Below are 26,636 nucleotides of genomic sequence, written 5' to 3' on the forward strand. Positions count from 1 at the left end.
CATCAATTCCCTGCTGAGTAGCACAGACATAACAGCAAACAATATTTCTGTTACCTGAAGAAAAGTGAATTAACGTTTATAGAATAGCTCAGGGCTGACCTTCTTAAGACAAAAGCAGCATTTTCTCAACCAGTTTCCCCAACTCCATTACATATAGACAGAATTGGTTTGGATTTTAATTCTGACACTGCTAACCAGATTCATTTCAAAGTGTGCAATCCCCTCAAAACACAGAAAAACAGAGCAGAGTAAATGCAAAGTTTCTGCAGGAACAGAAATACATGCAACTGCTTTAGAGAGCACGGAGCTGACCCCGCTCCCTTCCCTGTCAGTGGGAATTTTACCACTGACTCCAGTGAAAGCACAGCCAGGCTAGTGATTTTCTAACACTTGAAGGCAATTATTTTTATTTTAAAATGCAGGAATAGCCTCCCGCTCTGGTCCTGTTCTCAGCCTGAGGCTGTAGCCCTGCCAGCACTGTTAATGTCATTGTTTGCGAAGCGTATTCCCAGTCTCGCGTACACCCACGCAGGGCTCCCAGCTCCCGGCCGCGATGTCCCCCCCGCCGCATTGTTCCAGCTCCCCCCGCTTCCTCGCCTCCCGCCCCGTCCCCCCACCATTGTTGTCCCCCTGCACCCACCCTGCATTGTTCTCACCCCCGCCCGCCCGCCATCCCCACCCGGGAGGGACCCTTCCTCCCTCCCACTCCTCGCAACAGCTCAGGTTCCTTTCTTACCTACTTCCATATATTCCGCTGACCTATTGGCATCAAAACATTTTCCCTTTCTGAAAGCGCATTACATAAACTATCGTTACTAGATCCCACAGCTTTTGTGAGCTGTGGGCGCTCTGCCGTGAGAAGCCCAGTCCAAACTCTCTTAAACAAGAAGATTCTTATTTCCTTGCTATGGACTTTAGATCAGGCCCAAAATTAGGATTGATAGAAAGTGTTATTGCATTTTCAGATAAGCTATAAAAGGCTAGAGCAAAAATACGTTGTCACTATAGAATAGAAATATCTAACGAGACAGATACACAGGGATTGATATTGTTATATCTTTGCAATATATATGTACAAAATGACTGGCATGATTTACATGAGCTCCATTGTTACAATTAATAAAAGTTAAATCCTTTCTAAACTGTGCTTTTTCTCTTTCATGTATAAAAGCAAGTAGGGTTAAAATGTACTTCTAGACAAAAACAAGGCAAGGCTCGCATTTACGTAGTCAAGTGTTAATTGCAGACAGGATTTCTAAAATACCTTATTCATACATGTATATCTATGTCCATATATATATAAAGTATAGAAATGTTTTTATTCATTTCTGAATTAAACAATGATTGAATGTTTAAAAAGATTTTTAAAACCACACAGAAACAGATGAAGCTAGCCAGCTGTCCTGTCATTATTTTGGCCACCTTGCTTTTTAATGCTCTCCATTTTGTACATCCACGAGGTTCTTTTGAAAGAGTTATCTGTACTGTGCTGTGTTTTTCATACAGGCATATAGAGATACTAATCCTAAACTTTTATGTACTTCCTATTTTTTTCCTATGATCCTTCACTTCGGCTGTGGTCCTGCTTTCAAAATGATACTTCCTCTTTTCACAAAATCACATTTATTGTGCAGAGTAAGATACATAAACTGTTTTCCGTGCTTAAGGTAAAAGTGAGTCTTTGCTAATCCTTGGGAAGAAGAGCAGCTATATATACTTAGAGTAGATTAAGTATGGAAACAAAAATTAATATATTTTATATTTTAATACGTCAAAAACTTGTTAACTCTTACCGTGGCTTATGCGATGAAAGCAGTAGTATGCAAAGTCCACTCCCAGGAGTGTCAAATACCACGTCCATGGCGAGTCCCAGGGCAGTTCAAAGAGTCTGTAGTTATTCCATACGTAGATATAACTAATTAAGTCAACACTTCTGAATAAAACGCTGAAATAGAGATCCAAAAAACTGTATTAATAATTTTGTCAACTTTAGTTACATAACCTTTTTACTATATATTTACCATTTATCAGACAGGAGTTTTTTTGTAACACAAAACCAGCGTCCAAGTTCTGCAACCTCTGTCAAGTAACAGACTATTGACTTCAGTGGAACCTTTGCTTAAGGTCTATGAGGTTTTTCAAACCAACCCTCACCCACTCACCACCCACGTTGTGGCATTAGGCACACTCAAAGGCTGAAGCACTCGTGTGCTCTGCAGGTGCTATGGTGTTCCTGTTCTCCCAAATCTGGAAGAAACCTATCATTGCTAACTCACAAGTCAGAAATGACTGAAGTATAGCAGCAGTTATGCTCAAACACTAATGTATGAGATTAAAATACCTTGACTATTTCCATTGTAAGGAAGGGCATAGAAGGTGACAGGACTTTTGGGAGCAGTGAGATATTCAATCTGCTCAGCATATCACTTAACTTCACTTAAAAAGAGTATAAATGCAGCAGGAGGAGACAAAGCTCAGTACCTTTGAAAAGAAGGGAATGGGCAATTGGTATAGAAAAATGGCAGGACTGCCAGAAGGGGGAGAAAAAATTATGAATTTGCAAAGGCAGGAAAGCCACCAGAGAGCAGCTTTTATTGCTGCCGAGTTCCTGGACTACAGGGAATGAGCAGCTACCCCTGATCTGACACAGGTCAGTGCTGAGACTGGGAGAAGGAGAAAGAAAGTAGCTCTGGGATGGGCAGGCCAGATCCAGCAGTAACTCTCCACAGCTGTTTAGGTTAATACAAATTTGGGTTGCCACAGTCACACCCCCTTCAATTGCTTTGGTTTTCCTGTGTGAGTTTTTGGGCAGATCAGGAAGCATTAACCCCAGCATGAGAGAGATGAGAGGCTGTGGGGTGGTCCAGGCAACAATCAGCTTAGCTAGCTGAGAAATGGTGCCTCAGCTGTAGCCTGATGTATATTTAAACCAGTATTCTTGTAGAAGAGAGTAGTCCACAGCATGATTTGCAGCAGCTTCCTCACACCCTCCCCTGCTACCCTCCTTTGCCGTGTTGCTGAAAATCTTTGTGGGACTGTGGTGAACTGAACTGGGGCAGCCTCTGAAAACCAGCAAGTAGAAAAAAAGCACAGAAAAGATACGAACTGCAGCAAAGTCATGCATATCCTTTTTTGTGTATCAATAGATTAAATGCACCTCAATTTAGGGGCCTAAGAGTCAGAAATAAGATTATCATTAGGACTATCATCTACACAGAAAAACCTAATCTAGTTGTCACATGTTTTGCTGCTGGTATATTTGGGGGGGGGGGGGGGGGGGGGGGGCAGAAGTTATCAGCAGAACAACATCTTCGTGCAAAGCTGTGCAAGATTTTAGAAATCTATAAATCATGTTCAGGGCTGAAGGAAAACTGAGGGATTCAAATTCAGGGAACTTTAAATGGAGATTGCAAATGGCATACCTGCAAGATGCTACTTGAACGGAAGCGGTAACAAACTGCACATAAGCATCACAGCCTTGCAAACCTCAGATGAAAGACTGTCACAGACCAACATCTCTCTTTCATTTTAGTCTCACCTGGAACTTCACCTTACATTGAAATCAGCTAAAAGAATCTCAATGCATGTCTGCTCATTCTTGTTTCAGTGCCACTTCTCAATGGTACTTCTTCCCAAACCCTGCCTTCCCCCCCCTCCCCTTTTTTCAGCTAGATTATTTTTGATATATTTTACAGCATAGCCCCCAAAATATTTGAATCTGCAAAACTAAAAAAGAACATATTATACTCCTCCTCCTCTAAAGCCTTGTTTCACACACCTGGAAAACATCTCTGAAAACAGTCTGGCCATGCCCTGTACTTTGGGTAGCTGCACTGAAACATGAGGGAAACGTGGCTGGTCCAGCTTGTGAACCACCCCACGTGCTATGACAAAGTCAGCTGAAAATCCCAAGCTCCCAGTACTAGCCTGCAAGCAGAATAGTATCCCATCCACCAAGAAGCTGAAGCATTGCAAGGAGTTATTGCTCCAGAAGAGGAGAACTAATATTTTCTCCACAGCCAGCTGCCACATCTTATCTGCAACTCTTTCCTACCTTTACTACAATCATCCCAATTTTTTCTCTTGGACAAAACCAAAACACAACAAAACCCATGAAGTTTCATTTCAGCAGCTGGCAGATGAAGAATTTCTCTTCACTAGCAATGACAGGTGTATCTACCACTTCAAAAACCACTTAGCTATGCCCAGAAGTTGGACCATACACACCTGGAACATGTTTAATTTTCATAAGAGCTGTGTTCTATAAATATTTTTAAAGAAGATTATAAGTGTCAAACCAGATTTTTGCAATTCACCTCATGAGGCATCTGTAAAGTTCAGTATAAATTCTCAATCCCTTTTCACAACAGGTCAGAAGGGAGCTGATATTATTCAAACACAAAGAAATGGGCATTTTTTAACATCTTTTCAATGACCAGGAAATTTAAAACACCTCTTGCAACATAGAGTATCAGTTATTATTAGGTACTGTTTTCTTACTTTATTCTTTTGCTTTTATTAACGTATAATGCGTTTGCAGTACATCCAAAGATATGTGAACTGGTACATTTCCTCCATTTTTGATCAGCTTTCAGTATTTCCCCTTGAGTCTTTTTTTTTTTTTTTTCCACAGGCCGAGGCCAAGGTGTAAAACTTGAGCTAACCCTGCAACACATTTTTTATATATATGTAATTTGCTGTACATTCTTTCCTTCATGCTTGAATCAGAACTCTACAGCACATATACACTAGCTGATTACTGTAATTAATTTAGAGTAATCCATCATATCACTGTGCAATGCTGGAGAAAGAAGAGTTGCTTAGCTAAGTATTTTTTAAAAATTTACAGTGTGATAGATAGTAAAGTCCAGAGCTTGCATTCAATTACGATTCTGAAAGTTCACTTGGAGTTTTAAAGGTTTATATTGCCCCTTTTTTTTCTCCCTCAAGTTCCATTTTCCCTTCTTGAAAATACTGAAGAGAACTTAAGCAAACTTTTTCCTCATTTAAACGTTAGGTTTTAACCATAAATATGACAGAAGCGGATAGGTAAACCTTTTGTCATCTAGTCCTATCCTCTGCATAAGGAGTAATAAATCCTAGAACAGACAGACTGCATAGAAAACCTTATTATATACATTGCACAGATTTATCTTCTTGCATTTTGAACATTTCTGCTGAAAATTTTCTGATTATGTCCAAAGTATGCACTTAGGCAACTGTTTTGACTTCGAGGGAGAGTTCTTGTCTCCTTGTTTCTAAAATTCATACATACTTTACTCAAAGGTGATAATACTTGTTTTAGTAAACCATTTCCCCCCTCTCCTTCCACTGGGTGAGATTATCAGCTCCTCTAATTAAAAAAGTCCAAGAAGGAAGTCCTGGGAGATGAACTCGACACATGGAAATGAAGATCTACTTATGGTAGATCCCTATGGGATAATGAAGGAGGGAAATGGTGGAGGAAATTCAATTGGAATAAAAGGAAGCTGCCCATTTCAAAGAGTACAAGGTCCCTTTTTGCTTCCTCCAACTCACAGATCAGCCTTAGAGCCTGAAACCAAAGTTTTAGGAAACCTCCTCCACAGTGCCCAGGACAGTCACTAAAAGGGAAAAGGGTCAGAGACAGTAGCTGCTGTCTCTCTTCCAAGCATGGAGGAAGATCCATGTATCAAAAGGGAAGACCCCAAAGAAACCGCCTCGGCTCTCACCGCTATTGCAGTCCCCACCTCGTGTCACACTGGGAATCAACCTGGGCCCCCTGAGCTAAAAACACAACTCTACAGCTGGACCTACAAAAGCTCGGCTCTCAAAGGCTCTAACAGACTTGCATCCTTGGAGGTCAGACACAGAGGGAAACATGTTAAGACACCCTGGTCACAAGGTTATATTATCATTAAAAATAGTGAGATATTACTAATACAGTTTCCCTGGGTTAAATAAATGTAGTTTTCCTAGCCCGATTCAAACTACATGAATGTAAAGTTTCAAAATGTTGAACAAAGGCAGTTTCTCCTCAATAATTTGAAATTATTCAGACCATATATGCAACAGCAGGATACATGAATAATTAAATGCTCTGTAAGCCTTTGTTTCAGAGTGGAAAGCGTAAGGATTTCCATTTCCAAGGGTACTCATAGAGCTTTCTTTTCCAGATGAAAAACTGGCTCCAGTCACAATTGAAATAAACATTTTGATAACATGATTTCAGTAAAGAGGAGAAGGGGGGGAAGGAGGTAGAGGAGCCTTGAGAAAACGTCCATTTGCAAAACAAAGCAAACCTCCTGCAACTGAAATCCCCTTTTATTTCCTGTACAGGTGCCAGGTCTTAAACAGACACCCAATTTATTACCTTGTCAGCTGACTTATTAGGGTTGACACAAATCGAGCTGAAATATGCCTGACATACTGCAGTCAAGGCTTTTTTCACGCTTTAGCACAAAGCCAAACTTTCCACAAGGTGGAGGGAAAGGGAGAGGGAGCTGTGGGAGTTCTATTCCCTGTTTTCTATCATCAAGATGAATATGATCCTCTCCCATTCTTAATATGCAAAACCAGTCATGAAATAACCCAAGGCTAAAAAATAATTCACCAAAATGATACAGCTGGGAAATTATTATCAGGCTCTGGAAAGCCCTTGATTACAGGAAATAGCACCTACATTTTGAGAAAATGTTCCCACCAGACACAAAAGCCAAATCAAAGCCTCTCCTCTTCCTCAGTATGGCTTTCTTCTCCAGCATTTTAGCCTAAATAATGCAAATCCCCGCTTTTCCTCAAGGAGAAAAAAAAAATCAAATGCAAAATGAAATAAAATGGAGGTGAGTTTGGTATCCCTACCGGCTGTATTGTAGGCAGTATTGTGTAACATTTAGTCTGACAGAGCTGACCTTTTCTTTACCAAACCTATTCCTGTTGCACTTCACTTTTTATCCCCTAATTTAAGACACTAATATTAATTTACCGTAGAGGGTGGAATAAAACATGAAACAACAGGTTTTGGAAGGAAAAGAACAAAAGTCAGTGTTATGTTTTTTTATTATTAAGGCCAGGTCCTGTCTATATAATTCAAGTCACTTGTTTATCTTTGCTCTTTTATGTATAAATAAACAATCGATTAAAAATCCAGCACAAGTTAAATATTTTCATGAGAAGTTCCACTGCCTTTAGTGATATAATCTGTAGTAGTAACACGTTTTGCCCTAAGTTTATCCAAGGTCCTCTGGTAAATTTAATTATATGTGATCTTTAAGAGATTACAAAGCCTAGTTTAAAAACTTCAGTACAGCTGAGCTTCTGGGATTGTTGCTTACTCTTCTTCCTTTATGAGAGCAGAAGCTGTATTTCTTTAGACCTACTAATACCTGCCCAGCACACTGGACAGTAAATTCTATTCCTGTAAATTCAGTACACACAATACTGGGAGATTCCAGAATGCCATCTTCTGCAGGGACCTGACTTTTTAATATTTCTATAAATAGCACCATATAAGTGTAATACAAAGGGTTACTTAGTACCTTTTTCCAACAGAGGACCTGACCTTGATCTCTCCTACTTGGCTGTTCCGCTAAAATCAGCAAATTTGCATTATAGTTTAAGTTAGATTAGAACAAGCCTACAATATTCTCAAAGGTCACATAAAAACAGAAGTAACGAGGAAAAAGAAAAGGGTATTCTATTCAACTCAGATTAGTTCTTCTGAATTTATCTAGAACAAAGGATCTGCTAACAGATGACTGTTCCTATGGTCTATAAAAATATAGTGAAATATCACAGCACATCAAATGATGAAATGAGGAAAAATATTTACATGAGAATTTCTGTTGAACTGCTTTGGTCATACTTCTAAACTTTTAAAATGGTAGTCTGTTTTTGTCTGTGATATACACAGTGGTGGAAGTATATTCTTTTCACATCTGTAACACTGATTTACAGAATCATTAAGAGACATTTTTCCCCCATTTTTAACTTCTAGGTGTTGACCCAGGAAATTAGGTTGGCCAGCTCTAAAAATGCTACCCCTGTGCTCCATCTAGTGGAATCCTGGTTTAAGCTTAATGCATCTTTTAGCAGAGAAGCGTTTCAGTCAGAAGTGTACTCTACACAGAGGCAGCTCCTTAGAGTTTTTTCAAAATGCGGGCAAACTGACGCAATTTATCTTAAAGAAAAATACAGAAACGTGAAATAAAAATCTACACAACATTTAACAGATTTGAGAAGTTGGTATATTTTGTGAGCAACAGAGACTACTGAACTTAATTAATAACATATTTCCAATAAGGGTAAACTCAGTTCACAGCCTGTACTTTCCCCAAAGAGCACACCGATATTTGAGAACAAACACTGACAGTTCATCTTTGTTTCTGAAAGCATGGCAGGTGCAAAGCTGGGCTCTGAGATTCACAAACAGGCCACCACCGAGCCATTTACTGGCCCCACTGTATAGAAAAAGGCAATGATGCAATACTAAGGATGTAGACAAATACGCATTCTGCAAACAGCTGTGTCTGTGTAAGAGGTTACAACCTAAAAGAGTAATTGGCTCCCTGACAGGCTTGTGTGAAATACAGCAATCTCTAGAACATTATGGTAGGTAGGGACTACCAGCTGTTTCAGTGAATTAGTTTGAGAACCTCCCGACTCTCCCAAATCCTTCTTTTTAATGTTTAGTAGCTTATATGTCATTTCATTAGAAACTGGAGAGTTTTAAACTCTGGCTCAGAGTATCCTTAGTCATCACCAAAAAGTAGCACTCCATGCATGCCAGGCTGTCTAGAGCTGCTCATTGGTACTCCTGTGCTCTGCCAGCAGCTCTGCCCACCGGAGTGCTCTCCAGCCCGCTTCAAACAAAGCGAACCAGGTAAACTAAATTCTGCAGCTTAAGCCGCTGAAGATAACACCACTGCTGTGCCTGGGAAGGGCTCACCACTGAGAGAAGTGGAGACGGTAACAGGGGACTGGGGAGGTGGTGATGAGCACCTGACAGCAGGCAGGAAGCACTAGCATCATTACTGGACACAGCTGGATTTGGACTTGCCTGAGGTCACAGCATGATTTACACCAAAATTAGGAAACTGTGTTAAACTGATGCAGTGAGAAGACAGTAACTCTTGTGTGGATTAATTACCCTCACTTTTACTGATTTAGCTCCACTTGATTCATCAATGACAAACCAGATCAAAAAAAAAATAATTGGACCAAACAAAGATTGTTCACATAGACAGTCACTGCCATGAGCTTAACTGAACAGATTTAGAAAATCCCCTTCCAGAGTCAGGTTTGCCTGCTGAAAACGCTACCAGCTCCTGCTGCACAGCACTACCCCCTTACTGAAACTGTTTATCCTACTCTGACTGCTTTACCCATGGAAGATTAGTGAGTTATTTCAAAACCTGTTCTTCTGACAGAGCTGTGAGGGCTGTGACCTTTGACAAAATGTGGGAATGATTAGCAGTGTATATGGGACAGTGCAGCCAGGAGGCTGCTCTTACGAAATATATAACTACCTAGTGCTACTTGGAGAGTGGGAGGAATGGGGAGGTGAGTAGATTTTTTTCTCTTTGGGGTTATTACCTATTAAAATCCTTTTTTTTTTTAGAAACATCTATTGACAATTAATGTCTTAAATTGCCATAGCTAGCTGCTGCAGGCATGGTTGTGACTGCAGGCTCAGCAGAGCCTGAGCCTAGTGCCTGACAGCTCTTGGCTGCCACATTCCCCGCTTGCTTGCCTGTCTCTCTGCCTCAAGCAAATACCTTTTTGGTCCCATGGTGAACTGAAATAACTCCACACGAGACCAGATGAGCACCTGAACCAACACAAGAGAAAGGGAGGACTACATAAATGAGTACAGGAAGGAGAGAAGTGCAGTAGCCAGAAGTTAGGTTGGTTTAGGGGCATGGCATAGCATGGCAGCTTTATCTGCCATTTAACCAGGTTAAGTGATTACCTTTCCAGTTTGGCCCCATCTGCTCATCGCTGCCCTGAGCGTGGTGGTTACCAGCCCTTGGACCTGCCAGCATAATTGCATGCATAGCTGCTCCCTGACCTTGCTCTGTCAAACTGAATGCAGCTGAGCTTAAACACCTCTTTTATAGTTCTTGGGGGGCTTTTGTTTCTGCTTTTAGCTGGATCACTTTGTCAGGACCAGGTTAGGGAGCAATTAAATGTGCAGTTATGTTGGCAGATCTGAGGGGGCAGCTGGATCAGAAGCAACACATCTGACCATGCTCTAAATAAACATCTGTCCAAAGCCTAAGTAAAACAGATGTGGAAAAAAAAATGTACCTAATAAGTCTGGAAGTGAAAATATAATTTATGAGAAACCGCATGTATCAAATTTTCTTCTAAAAGATGCAATCACTAATTTATGAGATTATAATTTTCTATAGTCATACATGAAGTACCTAGTAGTAGACACTTCAGAAAAATGGGACACACTGTAAATGGATAAATCCATGCAGGCAAGTATTTTGTGTTTTGTCAGGACACTGCCAGCTCCACAGGGTTGTGAACAGCTTGCACCAACTTGAACCGAGTGCATCCTAATCAGCTCTGCATATTGCTACCATTAAGAACTGAACACTTCTGGTTTCAGACTGCAATTTTATATGCGTTTTAAAGCAGATAACTCAGTAATGCTACAAAATAATTGAGTACTTCTTGTCCTGCAATCCCGACTGCTTTTTTCCAAGCCCATTCCTTGTGCTAGCACAAGATTTTGCAAAGCCATAGTAAGAATTGATGCAAGTTAATATGATGGGGTGGGGTGCTGGACCTGCTTCTTAGGCCACTTCACCACAGGGCACACAAATGCTGATGCTGGCAAATGGGGAAAGAAGGTGCAGAGGCAGGAATGAGCAACCAGAAGTACAAGTTAGTCAAAGGTGCTTCAGTTGGCAGCAGTGCTGGTCTAAAATGTACACAAAACTGTCTCCTCAATTGTAACTTCCGAAAAAAAAATATTATTTAAAATCTAGATGACATACAAAACTGTGAGTACACTAGTCTTTAGCAGAAACAGGATTTGTACTCCTTTGATTCAATCATTGCTCATGTGCAGGTATCTTAAGATGCATAATAGCATGAACTAATCAAAAAGCATTTTCTCATTCCTTTCTGAGGTTCAACAACACTTCAGAGAACTCTATTCTCCTCTGTTTCAAAAACCAAAGTAAATAATGTATACAAATTGTAATGCTGTCTTTAGAAACGAGGAAGTTCATTGCAGACTTCACTGACAACGCTGTGTTAGACATATGTACACTTGCACACTGTACGACTGTGTGGCAGAGTGGAACACTAAAAACTGGCAATTGAGCATGACCATAAAGAACAGAGACTTTCCCAACTAGTTTGAAAATGTACCTACCTCAGTTATCCCCCAAACACTTTTTGATTTGATTTATGTTCTGCTGCTTTAAAAGAAGAAACGGGCCAATATGAAATAATGCACATACTTGTATAGTGGATATTTATACCCAAAATAAACTTTCTCTTGGGAGAATATTTTTAAAGCAGCATTTCAAGTCTCTTGGCAATGGTTAGTTAGAAAAGTTATTTATTTATTTAGAATAAAAGTTCTCAGAAATTTTTTAACCACCAACATTTAGGATGCTGGGAGTAAGCTTAGTAATTCAAGTTTCTCCCTTTCCCCCAAATTACTTTTCATTGCATATAACGTTTAGTATTCATACATGCAGAGGAATGCATAGGATGCATTAAGGCAGAGAAAATTATATTTAAGAAATGGATGGGCTATTTTACAACAGACGATATATACGCACAAAGCAATTCAACTTACTATATGCTGTTGAGTCTAATAAGCCTAAAGACAAAACACATTGCCTTGTCTGATTAGACTTTTCCTCTTGCACCTATGTTTTTAATATTTGGCATAAAAAAATCAACAATTTATTATTTGCATTTTCTCCAACAATGAAGTAAGAAACACTGAATAAATACTGTTTTCCCTCAAGATACGCAGTACTTCTGTTATACAGGCTGTGGAATGGAAAAACATACTTAGAGGCTGAATATGGTCTGTGACTCCTAATTTTTTCATTAAATGTAAAAACCTCTTTGCAGTGATGCATCTGAAGCTTCATTCTAACTAACAGACTGAAGCCCACCATTTTAGATTCAACCACAGATTTTTTTTAAGGAAGTGGCAAACCATTGCTGCTAGTTGAGAAAATGAAAATTAGTCCCTGGGAGAGGATACAATCAATGGTGTGTTAATCTAACCTTCAGCTGTTAATGATTTGCACTACTATTTCCCCTGATGCTGTGGGTTCTGCTGAAATATTGTTTTAGCAGTTTCTGTCAGCTTTCCCTACCTTTTTTCTGCCTGAAAGGGAAAGACTGAAGTGAAAGTCTTAGCAACAGATTTTGCATGTGCTTTTTTTTTTTTTTTTCCTTCCTGACCCAGTTCTTTCACACCATGGAAGCAGAAGACAGAAGGGTAAACTGTTCTGTTTTCTCAGTTCAAGGCTTTTTAGCCAGTCTATTATTCACAACTCCTCTTACTTACAAAAGAGGTGTTACACTAAGTAGTCACTGTTAGAATTGTGATATTAACACGCGATTAAATATTTTAGAAAGTCTGCATTTTGCCTGCTTCTTTCACATTCAGCCAGAAAGTTAAAAGCTTTATGGAACTCTTCTGGAAAGAGCTGCTGAGGAGGGTCTTGTATTTCCAGCCACGAGAGCCATACAAGCGACCTGGAAGAGACTTCTTGTGGCGGTGTAGCAATGAATAAGCATACTGATCCTGCAGATTTGCATGATCCTGCAAAGTTTGTGTCCTTAAGGATCATTTGGTTCACTCAATTGAAACAACCTTGCAAAATAATTCCTATCTGAAAGAAAACTGCGTAGCCCGCAAGCCAAATTCTGCAGCAAAGTACTGAGTGCCAAAATAATAAAAGTACTCAGCACCTTGCAAAGCTGTGGTCCACACATGCAATGCTAGCTTTCTTAGCAAGCATTTCTTCCAGGAATAAGTGCATCTGAAGCATTTTAGTATTCTTAAACTAAAGCCAAAAGGCCTGGCAAAAGCACTGAAACTTGCTCTACATGTATCTCAGTCCCCTTAACTTAATCAGTACTGAATATTTCAGATTACAAAAATAAGTATTTAGCATAGCAAACCTGCGAAGTGTATGGCTGTCTAGAAAACTTGGGTTAAGTTGAAGAAGTGACATTTGAACTACTTCAATATTAGCTGCATGCAAACTAGAGTAATCCTTTATCAGGACTGTGCTTTGGTGCACACAAGTCTAATGTACTGGTAAATATTTATTACAGCTTTATTTCTTTTATTATAATTATTATATAATTATATAATGAAAAATTGAATGCTTCTTCTAGATCATGCTCACAAGTCATATTAAAAGCAACAAAATGGTTTAAATATAGGTTGTATACTAGCTGCACAAATAGCTTCACAAAATTTTCAAATAATTTAGACATTATTTTATGCTTGAAGACAATACTTTATGTTTGAATATTTCTTATGATGAAAGATCATGCCTCTTATTTGCAGATATATGAAAGGTTTGGAAGAGTGTCTCTAAGTGACATTATTTATCTATGAAACTCCTTAAAAGGCTTCATCCATGATATTTGCTATTAACATAATCCACCAGAATTGTCTTTGTACCTAATTTAAAGGCACAGACATAGACCTGGTCAAATCTTTTCTTGATTAGAAAGTTTAAAAAAAAAAAAAAATCAAGTAAATGTCAAATGTTCAATAGATTACAAAGTGGGTGATTTACCCATTTCAGAAATGGGTGCTACTCACCAGAAGGGATAACTTTTTGTTACTGTGTTCTTTTAATGTATTTCATCAGTAATCTGGATTGAAAGAAATGATTTCTAATCAAGTTTGCAATGACAAAATACAGGGATCTCTAAGTAACAAAGACAACATTTCATGGATTCAGACTATTTCAGGACAACCAAATATACAATCCATGCATTTCTATGTGGCCAAATATACGAACTTATTGCCTACGAATGAGGAATGTAATCCACATAATCTAAAAAAAAAAATATTTGGGGATGAAGGATAGCTCAGAGGACCTGGGATATATAAAGGGAGGAACAACAAGTAGAAATAGAGAACAAATGACTTCATTATTTGGCACTGATGTAGCAATTTCTGAAATATGGAGTGCACTTGAGACATCAACACTAAGAAGGCTGAAAAACTGCAGAGGATTCAGAAAAAGGACTGTGGGAATAATTGAAAAACTTGAAAATACACCATATAGTCAAATTCAAATAATAGAAACTTTTCTTCGTGTAATGAGATTACATGCATTTTGATGGTAATCTGTAAATTCATATATGGGGAATAGAAATGTAATCCCATTCTAACAGAAAAGATGTCATAAAATCTATCATCTGGAAGCTTATATCATGCAAAGACAGATCTTCGAAGTAATCAGAGCTCCTGAAAAACACTTAGGGCAACTTATATAAAAAACTTACTGGATCTCCTCTTACTGGATATTTAATAATCCACAGTGGGTATTTCTTTAAAACACAACTCTCTTCACCATGAACTAACTCAGATAAATCACTGGGGAGTAGATTAGATTATCATGTTTACAACAATTCTCTCAGGTATTAAAATCCACTGAAGTCAAACACGAGATTTTGACTGAGTTCAAAGAGCTTTAGATCACGTGCATATTCACAATTCTATCAATCTGGTTACACACACACAATTTTATTTTTAAAGGCTAATGAAAATAGCGGACTTGTTTTGGTTTGTTTTCTTCTTTCTGAAGTTTAATGAAAGAAAACTCAGATTTTAACATACAGTCCAACATAAGATATGGTCAAGTCAGCTGAAGTCCCAGAATCGGCAAAAGGTGACAGCCAAGATCAGATATAGATGAATATAATTGGAGCTGGATAATATCCTGCAAGTATCATATTTAGCCTTATAAATTAAAAAGACATTTACACTCTTTATTCCACTTCATTTTAGCAAAGTAAGATCCAGATGCCTTGTTTAATCATTTTTGGGTTAGCAATAACAACTTCAATATAGAATCCTTCTTTCTTTCTTCTTAGTGATTAAAAAACAATCTTAAGCTAATTTAACATGTATACTTACTCTGGCAGTCGAGACAGGATACCTAAAGAAAGAGAACTTATGCCATCATTGATCCGACCTGGCAGCTTACTCTTCTGAACCCAGCTGACAGCAAACTCCAGCCCAATAAAAGCAATGAAGAACGGAATACTCTGAAAAACAGTTGGAAGAAAAGAAGTCACAACACAAACAGAATTAGATCCACCTTTCTAATAGCAGTTTATGCAGCCAGATACTTCTTGGGTTGGCTGGCACTGTACTAGCTACTGCTATGATAAAGCTCCATGTGGACCTTAAGAATCAGAAAAACTAAGGCTACCGTTTAATCCACAACACCACTAGAAATCCAGTGCACTAACCTCCTCCCATATTATCTTCTTTTGTATCTTCGGCACATAAATTGTTAAATGGCATCAAAACAAAACACAATAGTATTTCCCAATTCACATTTCTCATCTTCAAGTAAATCAGTGAGAGGAGCAACATTTGTGGATTCCTCTAACCACAAGGTAAAACAGAATCTGCTTTCGATTTGATATGTAAGTGATTTTTGAGTGTGTTCAGCCACTGAATTCGGCACCTACCAATATTATCTGAAAGACATAGTAAAGTGAGTTTCTTTCTACTCGGCATTTCTGTTGCCATGCTTTTCGCTGCAGATAGCAACAGCTCTTCTGCATGTGTACAAAAGAGAACCCAGTAACTATGCAGCCTATTCCAATTTGAGCCATAAGACATGGTCTCTTTCCAGACCAAGTAGCAACGATACAATGTTCCCTTTTTCCTGTAAAATAATTTTCTGCCTTTCTGAAGATAAGTATAATGATGAGTGAGACTGAAACATTTCTCACTCAAAACACTGCTTCAGTCTAGGATTCAATTCACACTGTCCATCTTGCGCCCCAGATCAATTGGCAAGTTGATAATGCGCAACAGCAGCACCCAGTAGAGAAAGGTATGTCTGTGACCAGCGGTAGGACTGGTAACGTTACTGTGACACCACCATTTTTCATCAGTGGAAAAAGATTGCTACAGCGGTTCTCAAATGTTCATCAGCATAAGCAAGAAAAAAGGATTGAATAACAGCAATTGGTAGAGCATATGCTTTTTTACTGACACTGGAGTCCTAACGGCTCCTACACTTGATGGGTGGAAGGAATGACAAGGCAATGGCAGCCTATCAGCCACCGCCACCAAAATCTAGGCGGCCTGTGGCAAGGAAAATAAGAAGGAGCTATTTTACTTGCATCAGATCTCTGCGCACGTGAGCGTGTCTTCAACTGCCTCCCTCGCTCTGCAGAAAACTTTTCTGTGACCTTGGAGACATTCAGACAAGTGCTTCTCGGTGGTATTAAGGCATAACATTCCCACCAAGTTTTGCAGAGCAAGAGAAATGCAAGACCAGTGAGACTTTCTGTACCATTATGAGAGGCGTCATACTGCGAGACTTGCCCTGTTAGTCGTCTTCTGCTGCTCCCTTGAAGTGACCTGAAAACACTTACAGATTCCCAGACTGAAACCCTCCAAACTGTGCTGCTGTAGAAGAGGGGGCTCCTGCCTATACAACACTTTAATGGAAGAAGCATGTTGCCTCTGCAAATGCCACTGCATTTTGGAGGGTGCTCATTTTTGTTGCCAAGTGAGACATGATCCAGGAATTCCTACCAGGCTGGGACACTAAAGAGACTAAGATGGATATAGACCAGATTGCTCAGTCGAAGAAGAATTGGATGATTCAAACCATGCAAGCAGCAAGAGATTTATAGCGTCTAGGAAACGTGAAAGTTCATAAACTTCAGCAGCTCAGGGTTAGGTTACAATAACAGATGAACAGAGATTAAAATCAACATGGCACGTTTTAATTTAGATGCCTAGCTTGCTCTTTAACAGCATTTTAGGTATCTAAAAGGCTGTTTGGGATACGCACTAACTCATGATATAAAAATCTCTGAAAGCAAAGGTAGACATAGGGATAAAGCCTAAACAGCACCTAAGAAAACCAATGTGGTAAATCTTTGGATATTTGAAATCAATACTAAAGAAAGAAAGAAAAACCAAACCCCACAACCTTCCATTTGAAATCACCGAAACATTCCAGGAAAATGCAAGTACTCCTTGTTTTACTCTTGCTGCTTCATTTCTAAGTACACAGGACTTTCAACGTACTTTTCTTAATTGATATAATTAAAGAACAGATTCCTAACTTATCAAAGGCTGATGACCACAACTGTACATTCCAGCAGAGATTAAAAGGATCTTATTAAGAACAACTAAGAAACACTTGACCACAATATCAGGAGCCAGGTCTAGTACAGGCAGTTTGAAGTTACAGGAACAGCAGAAGCTGCACAGCAAATTGAATGGGCTCAGGACAGAAAAAATGGGATGCTTTATTCATGAAATGAAAATAGTGAATCGGAAATACATGATGCCTGTATTGTATATGGCGATTCTCTTTACCTAACCACCTCTGAAATGGTTAAAATACTTGACTTTATACTAATAGGGATTAATATAACTTCTTTCCCATTGACTTCATTAAATATTTTCTTCCCACTGTGAAGCTGTGAGACAGCCAAACATTTGACAACACTTTTTGACTCACGAACAGGGAGTGTGATACAAGGAGGATAGAGAAACATTCAGACAGCCTTAACCTCCTGCCCATCAAGGAGCTCACAAAAGGAAAGATTTATGGCATACCTCTTAGTATCTAAGAAATTACTACCTCTCTCCCACACACCCACATTAAGCTTTGTCCAAAGCAGATCACAGGGATCAACTATGTCAAGACTAGTATGTATTATTTATGTGACCGTAACACCTAACAGCTATTATCATGGAATAGGATCATACCATGTTAGATGTCGTACAAGGAGAAGGAAAAGGCATTCCCAGTCCCAAACAGCCTACAGTCTACGGATGAGAGGTAAGACAGCAGAAGGATAATGCAAATAATTCAGGAAAAAAGGAGGCAGTCAGTAAGACAGACAACAGTCTCACTAGCCTAACCATAACTTTTTTTTTTTTCCTTTTTTGTTTAAGTTAAAAGGACAATGAAAACATTTAAGGAAACCACTGAGCATAGGTAGCTCTGCAAAAGTTTTCAAGGATCTCCCCTACAAACAAAACGGCACGAAATTAAGAAATAGCCACTGTTGGCATCCCAGGCCAGAGACAGAAGCTGGATCCTTTTCATATCTTCTGGTCTATAAATGTTTTTTTTTCTCTCCGTTTCCAGTTTCTTTCTGTTCACCCATCTCCAGAAATACTTAATGTTGTATTAGCTCATGGTTTACTTGAATAACTGATCCATAACTTGAAAGTCTTATTCTGAGCACTAAGAGGGTTTCCCTTATAAGTAATTAACTCTTACAGAATGCAAAGGACCTTTTAAAATCAGTTTCTGCTTTATACAGTTGCAAAAAAATAATATTCTATGTTGAAACTCAGCATAAGCTCATGATTTTATTGCAAGTCTTGAAACAGTTTCTGTTTTCTTAAAGTCCCAGGTCCCTATAAGAATCTCAACTTTCACGTGCAACTAAATATGAATGTTCTGTGTCTCATTATTTAGAAGCAAAGCCTAAAATGTGAATTGAGTTTAAATATGAACTTAATCTTTAGGCTCTCAAAAGCAGAGAGTAAATAGGAAAGAAAAACAGTGATTATTAGATTTAAAGCTTGCATTTAGGGGGTCTCAGCAGAAGGAACAGTGTGCACTCTTCTTGAGTCTGACTCATGGAAGTCTTTACTGCGCGAGCACAAGCGATAATTTCAGAACGTAGCAAGGTGAAACTCTTGTTATTCATAAGAACTATATTTGGCAAGCAAAAAGGAGCACTCCATCTGCCCATCTGTAGATTACGAGAGAATCAAAAAAACAGAGGATTCAAAGCATAATCTTACATCCATAGCAAAGAGGATGCTTGTGAAAGCACAGGGCAAGCAGCAGTATACATTGTAAGAGCGAGGATGTTCTGCCCTGGAGAAGGAAAATTGACTTCTAATGTCTCTTCTCTTCCTAGAAATAAGGGAAAAATCAAGGGTTTCAAATTCCGCATGATAAAAAAGCTCGCGTAAAAATAAATTCTATGATTATGGTGCAGGATTTGGACCTCTTATCCCAGAATTTTGGAGATTAGTTGAACGGGTGACTTTTCCCTGGGCACTGCTGTGCAACTTTGCTACTAGTCACTGGTAGCTGATCAGCTCATGTTTTAAACAGGACTTGCGGCCTTCACGTACAGCTCTGCAGACATACAGAGCACAATTCAGGGACCGGGAGCTGTCCTGCCTCTGAAAATGGAAGTAATATAGCCACAGCCAGAAAGCACACCACACAAGTCAAGCTAAGTTGTTCTGTTCTCAAAATAAGAGCTGTTTCATCCACTGCTGTCATTTGCCGCCCAGATGGAACAGCACAGCTGACTCTAGCTCAAAGGAGCTACTCCTATGATGTGCATGTATTTCGTAAATCACCAAAGTGTTCAATTTAGCAGATCACTAAAAACACAAATATTTGAGTGAATTAGGAGCTTCTGCCACCTGCCTAATGTTGGAAGGTGCACGTCCCCACACCTGTAGCCACGTACTAGAAATACCCTCATCCATCCAACACACATGATAGATTGCAGAGCTGAGATCTAAATCCCACTTCTATACGGTGTCTCAGAAAAAAAAAAAAAAAAAACAGAAAACAAACCAATAACTGTTTAGAGGACAGTAATGTAATCAGTAGTTCATTTCACACCCGCATCATCATTGCTGTCTTTTAGAGTGAGTTATTTGAGCTGAGGCCTTCATTTATTACCAGCTCTACACAAGAATTTTTTTTTTCTGTGTTGCGCTGAGCTCAGATATCCACTGCTGTGTTTGTACAAATTCATGGCGATAGAGGTAAGACAGTTATACCATTAAAAGACCTTTACACACCCACTTAATCAAGCATCAAAAGGTATGTTCTGGCAACAAACACACTGGGGGGATGGGGGGCTCAGAGATCCACTAACCCAAGATAGCAATTATAGGAAAGTATAACTGTAATAGGAAACCTCTTCTTAGTGTAGTTTTTTTGCGAGGTATATATTCCTTTACAAACTTAGCACAATGGTGCTCTACAACAGCAGAAGCCTGACGGCATTTTCATAATGCAAAGAAGTATTAAGAATCCTTCCGCAGACTTTTACAGCTGTGTGCCCAGTAAAAGATATTGCAGGTTTGGCCAAGTTCTGAGCTGAATATTGCACAGGTCTGCATGGGAGAAGAAAGCCCAGGGATGCTAAGGAATGTTGCTGGCAAGAAGGTGGATGATACTAGTGGGAAATGTGAGAACAGTAAAAGGGACTGAGACAGGCAACAGATAGACCTGGAGGGAGACATCAGCTGACCAGGCAAAACCGTCAAGCTCTTGATGATGACGCTATAGCTTAGTTGCAAAATGCCTCTGAGGAAAGCAGGCCATCAACCAGACACTGCACACATAGGCCGGGTTTGCAGCAACTGTCTGCTTACCTTGTCCAAAAGGGCAATGTTTGCTGATAACAGCCATCAGCAAGGGGCTGCTGCAGACTACAGAAAGTGGCTGACGGTGCTGCACTGCTCTGCACCCATGACACCCCCATTGCAGCCCAACAGCAGCTGCCGCCCCGCAGTCCAAGGTTTACCTGGCAGAGGAGCAAGTCAGAGCCACCGGGACCCACATAAAAAGTGTGGATCATCATTGAAGCCGGACTGAATTTACTTTGGCGAGGGCAAAATACTGTTTAGCTGCTGCTTCCACAAAAAGCTCACATCGGTTCCAGGTGCAGCAGGAGCTGGGTGCCAAGATATGTGTAATAGGTAGGACAGAGGGAGCAAAGGTACCTTTGTAGAAGTGGATAAGCTGGCAGGGCAGGAGGGGAGGGAGGGACACGCTGCTGCCTGCTGACAAGAGAGTTCTCACCCCTGACCTCTGTACTCTTGCCTCGGAGCTTTAGGAGACTGCACTGTCCCAACACAAATATTTGTTCTCTTAAACAATCTTTATTTTTTATTTTAAATAGGAATTTTTATTTTTCTTTCTTTGACTGAACTTGTAGCGCTCGCCTTAAGGGCACAAAGAGACCTGACTTTTTGCTTGCTTTAAGAATCACAATAGCCAAACACAGCGTCATGTTTTCTGGTTTACTCAGTTCAGTTTGCTGTCACTATATCCAGCAGCACTGACAATCGGAGCAATTTTAGCATCAACCCCCGGGAATTTGGGGTGCTTCTCAGAAAACTTTAGCTCCTGGTATCAGGAGAAAGCACCTGAGCCTTCTTTTAGAATACATTAAAACAGAGTGCACGGTTACACAGGCAGCTTACACAGGCCGCCTGCAGACAGAGAGCCCAGGATTGAAACCTCTCAGAGAAAGACAAGGCAATTCATCTTAGTTTAGGTGCCCTTTCGTGGATATTGTTTCCTTGGGCGACCTGGGGCTTTTGGGGGAGAGAAAAAAAAAAAAAAACCAACCACAAAAAAGGCAGGCGGCAGGTATGCGCAGGGTGGGCGGAGGGGAGGGCGAAGGATGCTGCCGGGGGAGGGGGCTCTCACCTTCTCCACGTAGTCGGGCACCTCCTCCACCGTGCGGAAGGAGCTCTCCGCAGGCGGCAGCACGTAGAAGAGAGCGCGGAGCTGCTGCCCCGGCGCGGTCGCCCGCGGACCGCCCGCCTCGCTGCCCATCGCCCCGCTCCGCTCCGCGCCTGCGGCAGCGCTGGCCGTTCCGCGGATGCGCTGACCGCGGGCGCCTCCCGCCCGCCCTCCCCGCCCCGCGGCTGCGCTGACAGCGGGCACCTCCCGCCAACCCCGTTCCGCGGGTGCGCTGGTTCCCCGGCAGCGCTCGGTCTTTTAACTCCGCCCGGAGGGCTTATTTCGTTTCCCCACGGCGCCGGGGGGCTTGAAGGCTGCTTTGGGGAAAGCCTCCAATTTCTTCTTCTTCCTCTTTGCATCGTGCTGCTTTGGAGGTTTACTTGGGGTTTGGTTGGGTTTTTTTGTACGCGTCCTTACGTGCGTAAGCCCGCTTCTGGGTGTCAAGAGAAAGCCCTCTTGCAACCACCCACCGTGTGTCCCACCTCTCACCCTCAAAAATCTCTGGATGACAGAGCTCAAGCTGCCCTTGTTTCACTTTTAGACAGGTTTCCACACTCAAAAAGATACGGCTCAGGTTTTGACTTGGCATGAAAAGCAGACTTTTCTAAGATTACAATGTTAAGGGGTTGGAGGAACAAGCTGAGGTGCGCTTGTTGGCTCCTTGGGTCAGCTGTACAGGGCAGCCCAGCCCTCTCCCCATTAAAAGTGTTTAGTTTTGTAAAACTTTAGAAGGGCTTAATTTTATATAGCTCCAATTAACATGACTATACCGATGGTAGCCTCTGGAAGCCATCTATTGTGCTGTCATTTACAAAGGAATGAAAACTGGGGAAATACAATGAAACAGTGAAAACAAATGTGTGCTAGATCCTTGTAGAAAATGACGTAGAGATGGGAATAAGAACAAGCTTCATACATTCAGGCCTTCAATCTGAAGCTCAGGAGCATACATTTCCCTGTCAAATGTTTGTCAATCACACTTCATATGTTTGGCCTTAATACAAATTATAAGCTTTGTGATAAAATAGGTTAACCAGAAGTAAAATAACACAATGTCCCAGCAACCCCTTTATCTCAAACATTCAGTTCCATTTATAGTCTTCGCAGAAGAAATGGACTGCAAATCCTGCTGTAAAAGATTATGCCACTATTTAAGTCCTGCCAGTCATTAAGTTAAAAAAACACTTTCTACTTGGAATCAGCCCTTAGTTTTAGAAAGGAACTATGACAGGTAATTTCAGTTGAAAATTCTGTTTAGAAAAAGAAACATATGTAGAAATTGACATTAAAATAATTGAAGTAATGCACATTTGTGATGTTTGTATTAAATATGTTGCCATTTAAACAACAGTGGGTGGGGTAGATTTAAACAATATTCTGCAGTCTGAATAATGTAACAATACTGTAGTGTATGAATGTCAGAAAATTACTGGAAGTACCCAAAAAAATAATTTCACTTTAAGCTGAACAAAGCACAAGTGTTTTCAAACAGCATTAATGGTGAAATATTTGGGCACTCTCTTAATATGTATAGTTTATACTAGTAGTATGATATTATAAGTAAAAATTAATAAACTTATTAAAAAGCTTTAAAATTACATCCTAGTGTTCTCAACTTCAATGTTGATTTATGGTAATCTGAGGTTCTTATAGAACTCTGGTTTTGAACTTCTAAAATCTGAATTTATCTAAATTTTCCAAATTTACTCAAAATCTCACAAATCAACAGCATACCGACTAGATCTTCATTGCAGGCAATGACATATGGTAGAAAATGCTTGCTTTTTCATTTAGATTAGCCTAAATATTTCTATGGCATTATTCTCACATTCGAGCTCCTTGAACTCACCCTAGCCTCAGCCACTCCATCCCAGCAGTCCACCCTGAGCCCTTCATTGCTCCGGTGCTGGAGTTCATCTTGTTCCACTATCAGCTTGTGGGGTTAAAATGACCAAAACTTAATCCCACAAAAAAATGTTATCAGTGAACAGTATCTGGGGACCATCGTGGGGTGAGAAGAACCACTAGCAGGGCAAGGGAGCCCATGGCCACGCAAGGTGAGATACATTTCAGGTACCATGGAACCGCTACCTCATATCACTCCATTCTGGGAAAGATGAGAACCCATCAGTTCTGGGGGACTGTATGCTTTCTTAAAATTTATTACTTTGGGCCCCAATTTCAGTGTAAATTAGCACCCAAGTATCACTGTACTGAAATTCTTGTTTTCAAAACTAAAGGAAAGAATTTGGACTTGATAATTCCTCACAGGGGAAACAGATGGGTTGTGTTTTCCAGCTTGTGTGTCCAAGGAAAAATAGATGATAGCACTACAATAGCTACACCTCTGGTGAGAAGAACAATTTTGAATCCTGTCTGGAGCATCAATGAGTTTTAGACAAGCTCTGTAATCTGGCTCTAGAAACGCAGCTGCTGTTGTCTATTTAAGCCATGAAACTTAGCATGCAGTTTCAGTGCTCGCTCTTGTCTATGTTAAGAAAAAAATAGAAGATAAAGCATCCAGGAACATTGCTTTAGTGGACACTGTAACCCTCTACCAGACAATGCTCCCTCCGTTCAGTGACCTTGCAGAATTTTTTTTGTAGGGGTTGATTTTTTTTTTTTAATATTTTTTCACAGAGTTAAATAATCTACTTTTTTTTTTTTTCTTTTTACAACAAAAAGTAGAAAAGTAGCTATTTCCCATCCTATGCTATCATCAAAAATGCAGAAGGATGTTCTGTCTGGAGACTGAGATTCTGCTGTTGACTAGTAGATCGTTCCAGTAACTAAGGCAACAAAAGCCTCTGTTCTACTTAGAGGAAATTGGGGAGCTGGCCTAACATGATCTGTAGGTGGATCATATTTTGTTTTCTCTAAAGAACTCCATCCCACCCACTTCATGAACAGAGAACGCCCAGACGCTTCCTGTTTGGGTCTCTCTGAGCACTAAACCAGCATTAAATAATAAACTCATAAAGGGAATTAGGGCAGGTTGAAATTGGGATGGGCGATACAGTCTGCCTTGGCAATCATTCACAGCAAACTGAATCATATCCAGAACCGAGCGGGGCTTAGTATGCTCGATTTACTTAGTAGTATCTTTGAATATAGAAACACTTTAAATGAATACATTGTGATGAGCAGATGTCCAAATTTTTTTGCATCACTACTGCAGGTATTCAGCACCTATATTCACACTTGACAATGGATGTCATTAGGGGAGCACTAAATGCATCAGTGTTATTATAAAACTGGTATTACGAAATATTTTTAATGTTGGCTTTGCCAGTGATAAACCCTACATCATACAGTACCTTCTAAAAAAACTTATAGTGTTTATTTGTTCATATTTTATAAGCTATATGTATTAATACACAATTCTTAATAACAGCATAATACTGACTCCAGAAACCTGAAGACAGGGATGTTCCGCGTATTAATCAACGGCACGCCATGCACTTCACCACTTACTGCTAACTTTCCATTTCTTCTATGCAGAACTGCTAACTGTAGAACAGTGCTCTTATATGTTCATTCTAAATTATTTAGTTCAACATGTTAGCAAACCCCATTTATTTAAGGGTTGCCAAGATGTCCAGAGAAAATAATACACCCTTCAGGCAGTCTGTTGGGGAAACTTACTGTGCTAAATGCTTGTGAATCTCGATGGATCTGTGGGATCACAGAACCTCCAGCCAGCACCAAGGGATTCTCAGGGAGAACCTCTACTAGTCATAGAACTTTATCCTCTGTGTTTGTTTGTTATTAGTATCTATTCTTGATCCTATAGGAGGTTTTGGTTTTTTTTGTTGGGTTGTTTTGGGTTTTTTTTTGGGGGGGGGGGGGGGGGGTGTTTTCTTTTTTCTTGTTGTTTGGTTGGTTTTTGGGTTTGTTGGTTTGTTTTTTTGGTTGGTTTTGTTTTTTTTTGTTGTTTTTGTTTTTTTTTTTTTTTAAAACACAGTCTTATGTCTGTATCTGAATCATTTGATCCTTAGACTCTGGTCCCCTACTTAGCTGAGCCAGATGCTGACTTCCTGCTGGAAAATAGGTGGGCAGCACTGCTCTCTCCCTCTCCCTCCTTACTTCCAAAAGGCTTCCTCCACCATTTACCTTGCGCTGGCACAGTGACTGACAGGATTCCTCCATCAGCTGATTTACCTCACAACTCACATAGCAAGAAATTAAGCCAGAAATTAAGCCAGAAAAGAAAGTTTTACATTTTTCTGCTGCTCTAGTGAGTTCATGAGAGGGCCCAGGGAGTGCAGGAGCTGGCGCGAATGCCCAAGAGAAAGAGGGAAGGACCACACAGCTACAAACCAGAGACGAGAAAACAAGGTGGAGACAGGACTTCTTCATTTCAGCAGCAGCAAGTTATTAGATCAACTGAACAGCTCACGGAGTCACTGCCTTCTGTGCATTTGCCAAAAATATGGCTTCAGCAGGCTATCATATGTCAGCATGCAACTACATCCAAAGAGTTGATGCTTTCTTTACATCAGCGCTTCAGTAATGGCCTTTCTCAAAGTTATCCTTTTTTTTTTTTCTGGAAGGCCATTCTCAGCAGTATGGAAGCTTTTTCTTTTAGTTGCCTATTCACATAACTATATATTTTATACACTGCATTATACAGATGGATTTTGGCTGGACAGGAAAGCTCCCTGGTACCGCGTGTTCTAGCTGCCACGCATGGATGGGAACATGGGGCATCTTCTGGAATGAGAGGAAGATGGTGCTCTCCATAGGATCCACAAGGGACTGTCAGGCTGCAAGGAAGCCAGAAGGGGATAGTTCAAGAGGTGTAGCAGATGAAAGATGCAGCATGAGATGAGAAGGGTGGGGCCTGATCAGCAAGAGGACAACAGCAGCTCAGAGCTGCAGGAGGGAGGTTGTCCTGGAGACCAGAGGAGC

The 26,636-nt window shown here is 40.2% G+C and overlaps 1 protein-coding gene across 1 annotated transcript in view; it reads right to left on the bottom strand.

The window, feature by feature from the left end:
• Positions 1–21,818, bottom strand: part of AGMO (alkylglycerol monooxygenase) — a gene marked incomplete at both ends in the record, with an annotated part of 191,276 nt that extends 169,458 nt beyond the window's left edge. Inside the window, 3 exons of the mRNA XM_082499471.1 lie at positions 1,794–1,945; positions 15,134–15,264; positions 21,690–21,818. Coding sequence (XP_082355597.1) covers positions 1,794–1,945; positions 15,134–15,264; positions 21,690–21,818 — 412 coding nt within the window. The remainder of the gene's footprint in view (positions 1–1,793; positions 1,946–15,133; positions 15,265–21,689) is intronic.
• Positions 21,819–26,636: the final 4,818 nt, after the last annotated feature.

The sequence above is a fragment of the Vanellus vanellus genome (assembly GCF_965231255.1).
Source record: "Vanellus vanellus genome assembly, chromosome: 2".
Taxonomy (NCBI): Eukaryota; Metazoa; Chordata; class Aves; order Charadriiformes; family Charadriidae; genus Vanellus; species Vanellus vanellus.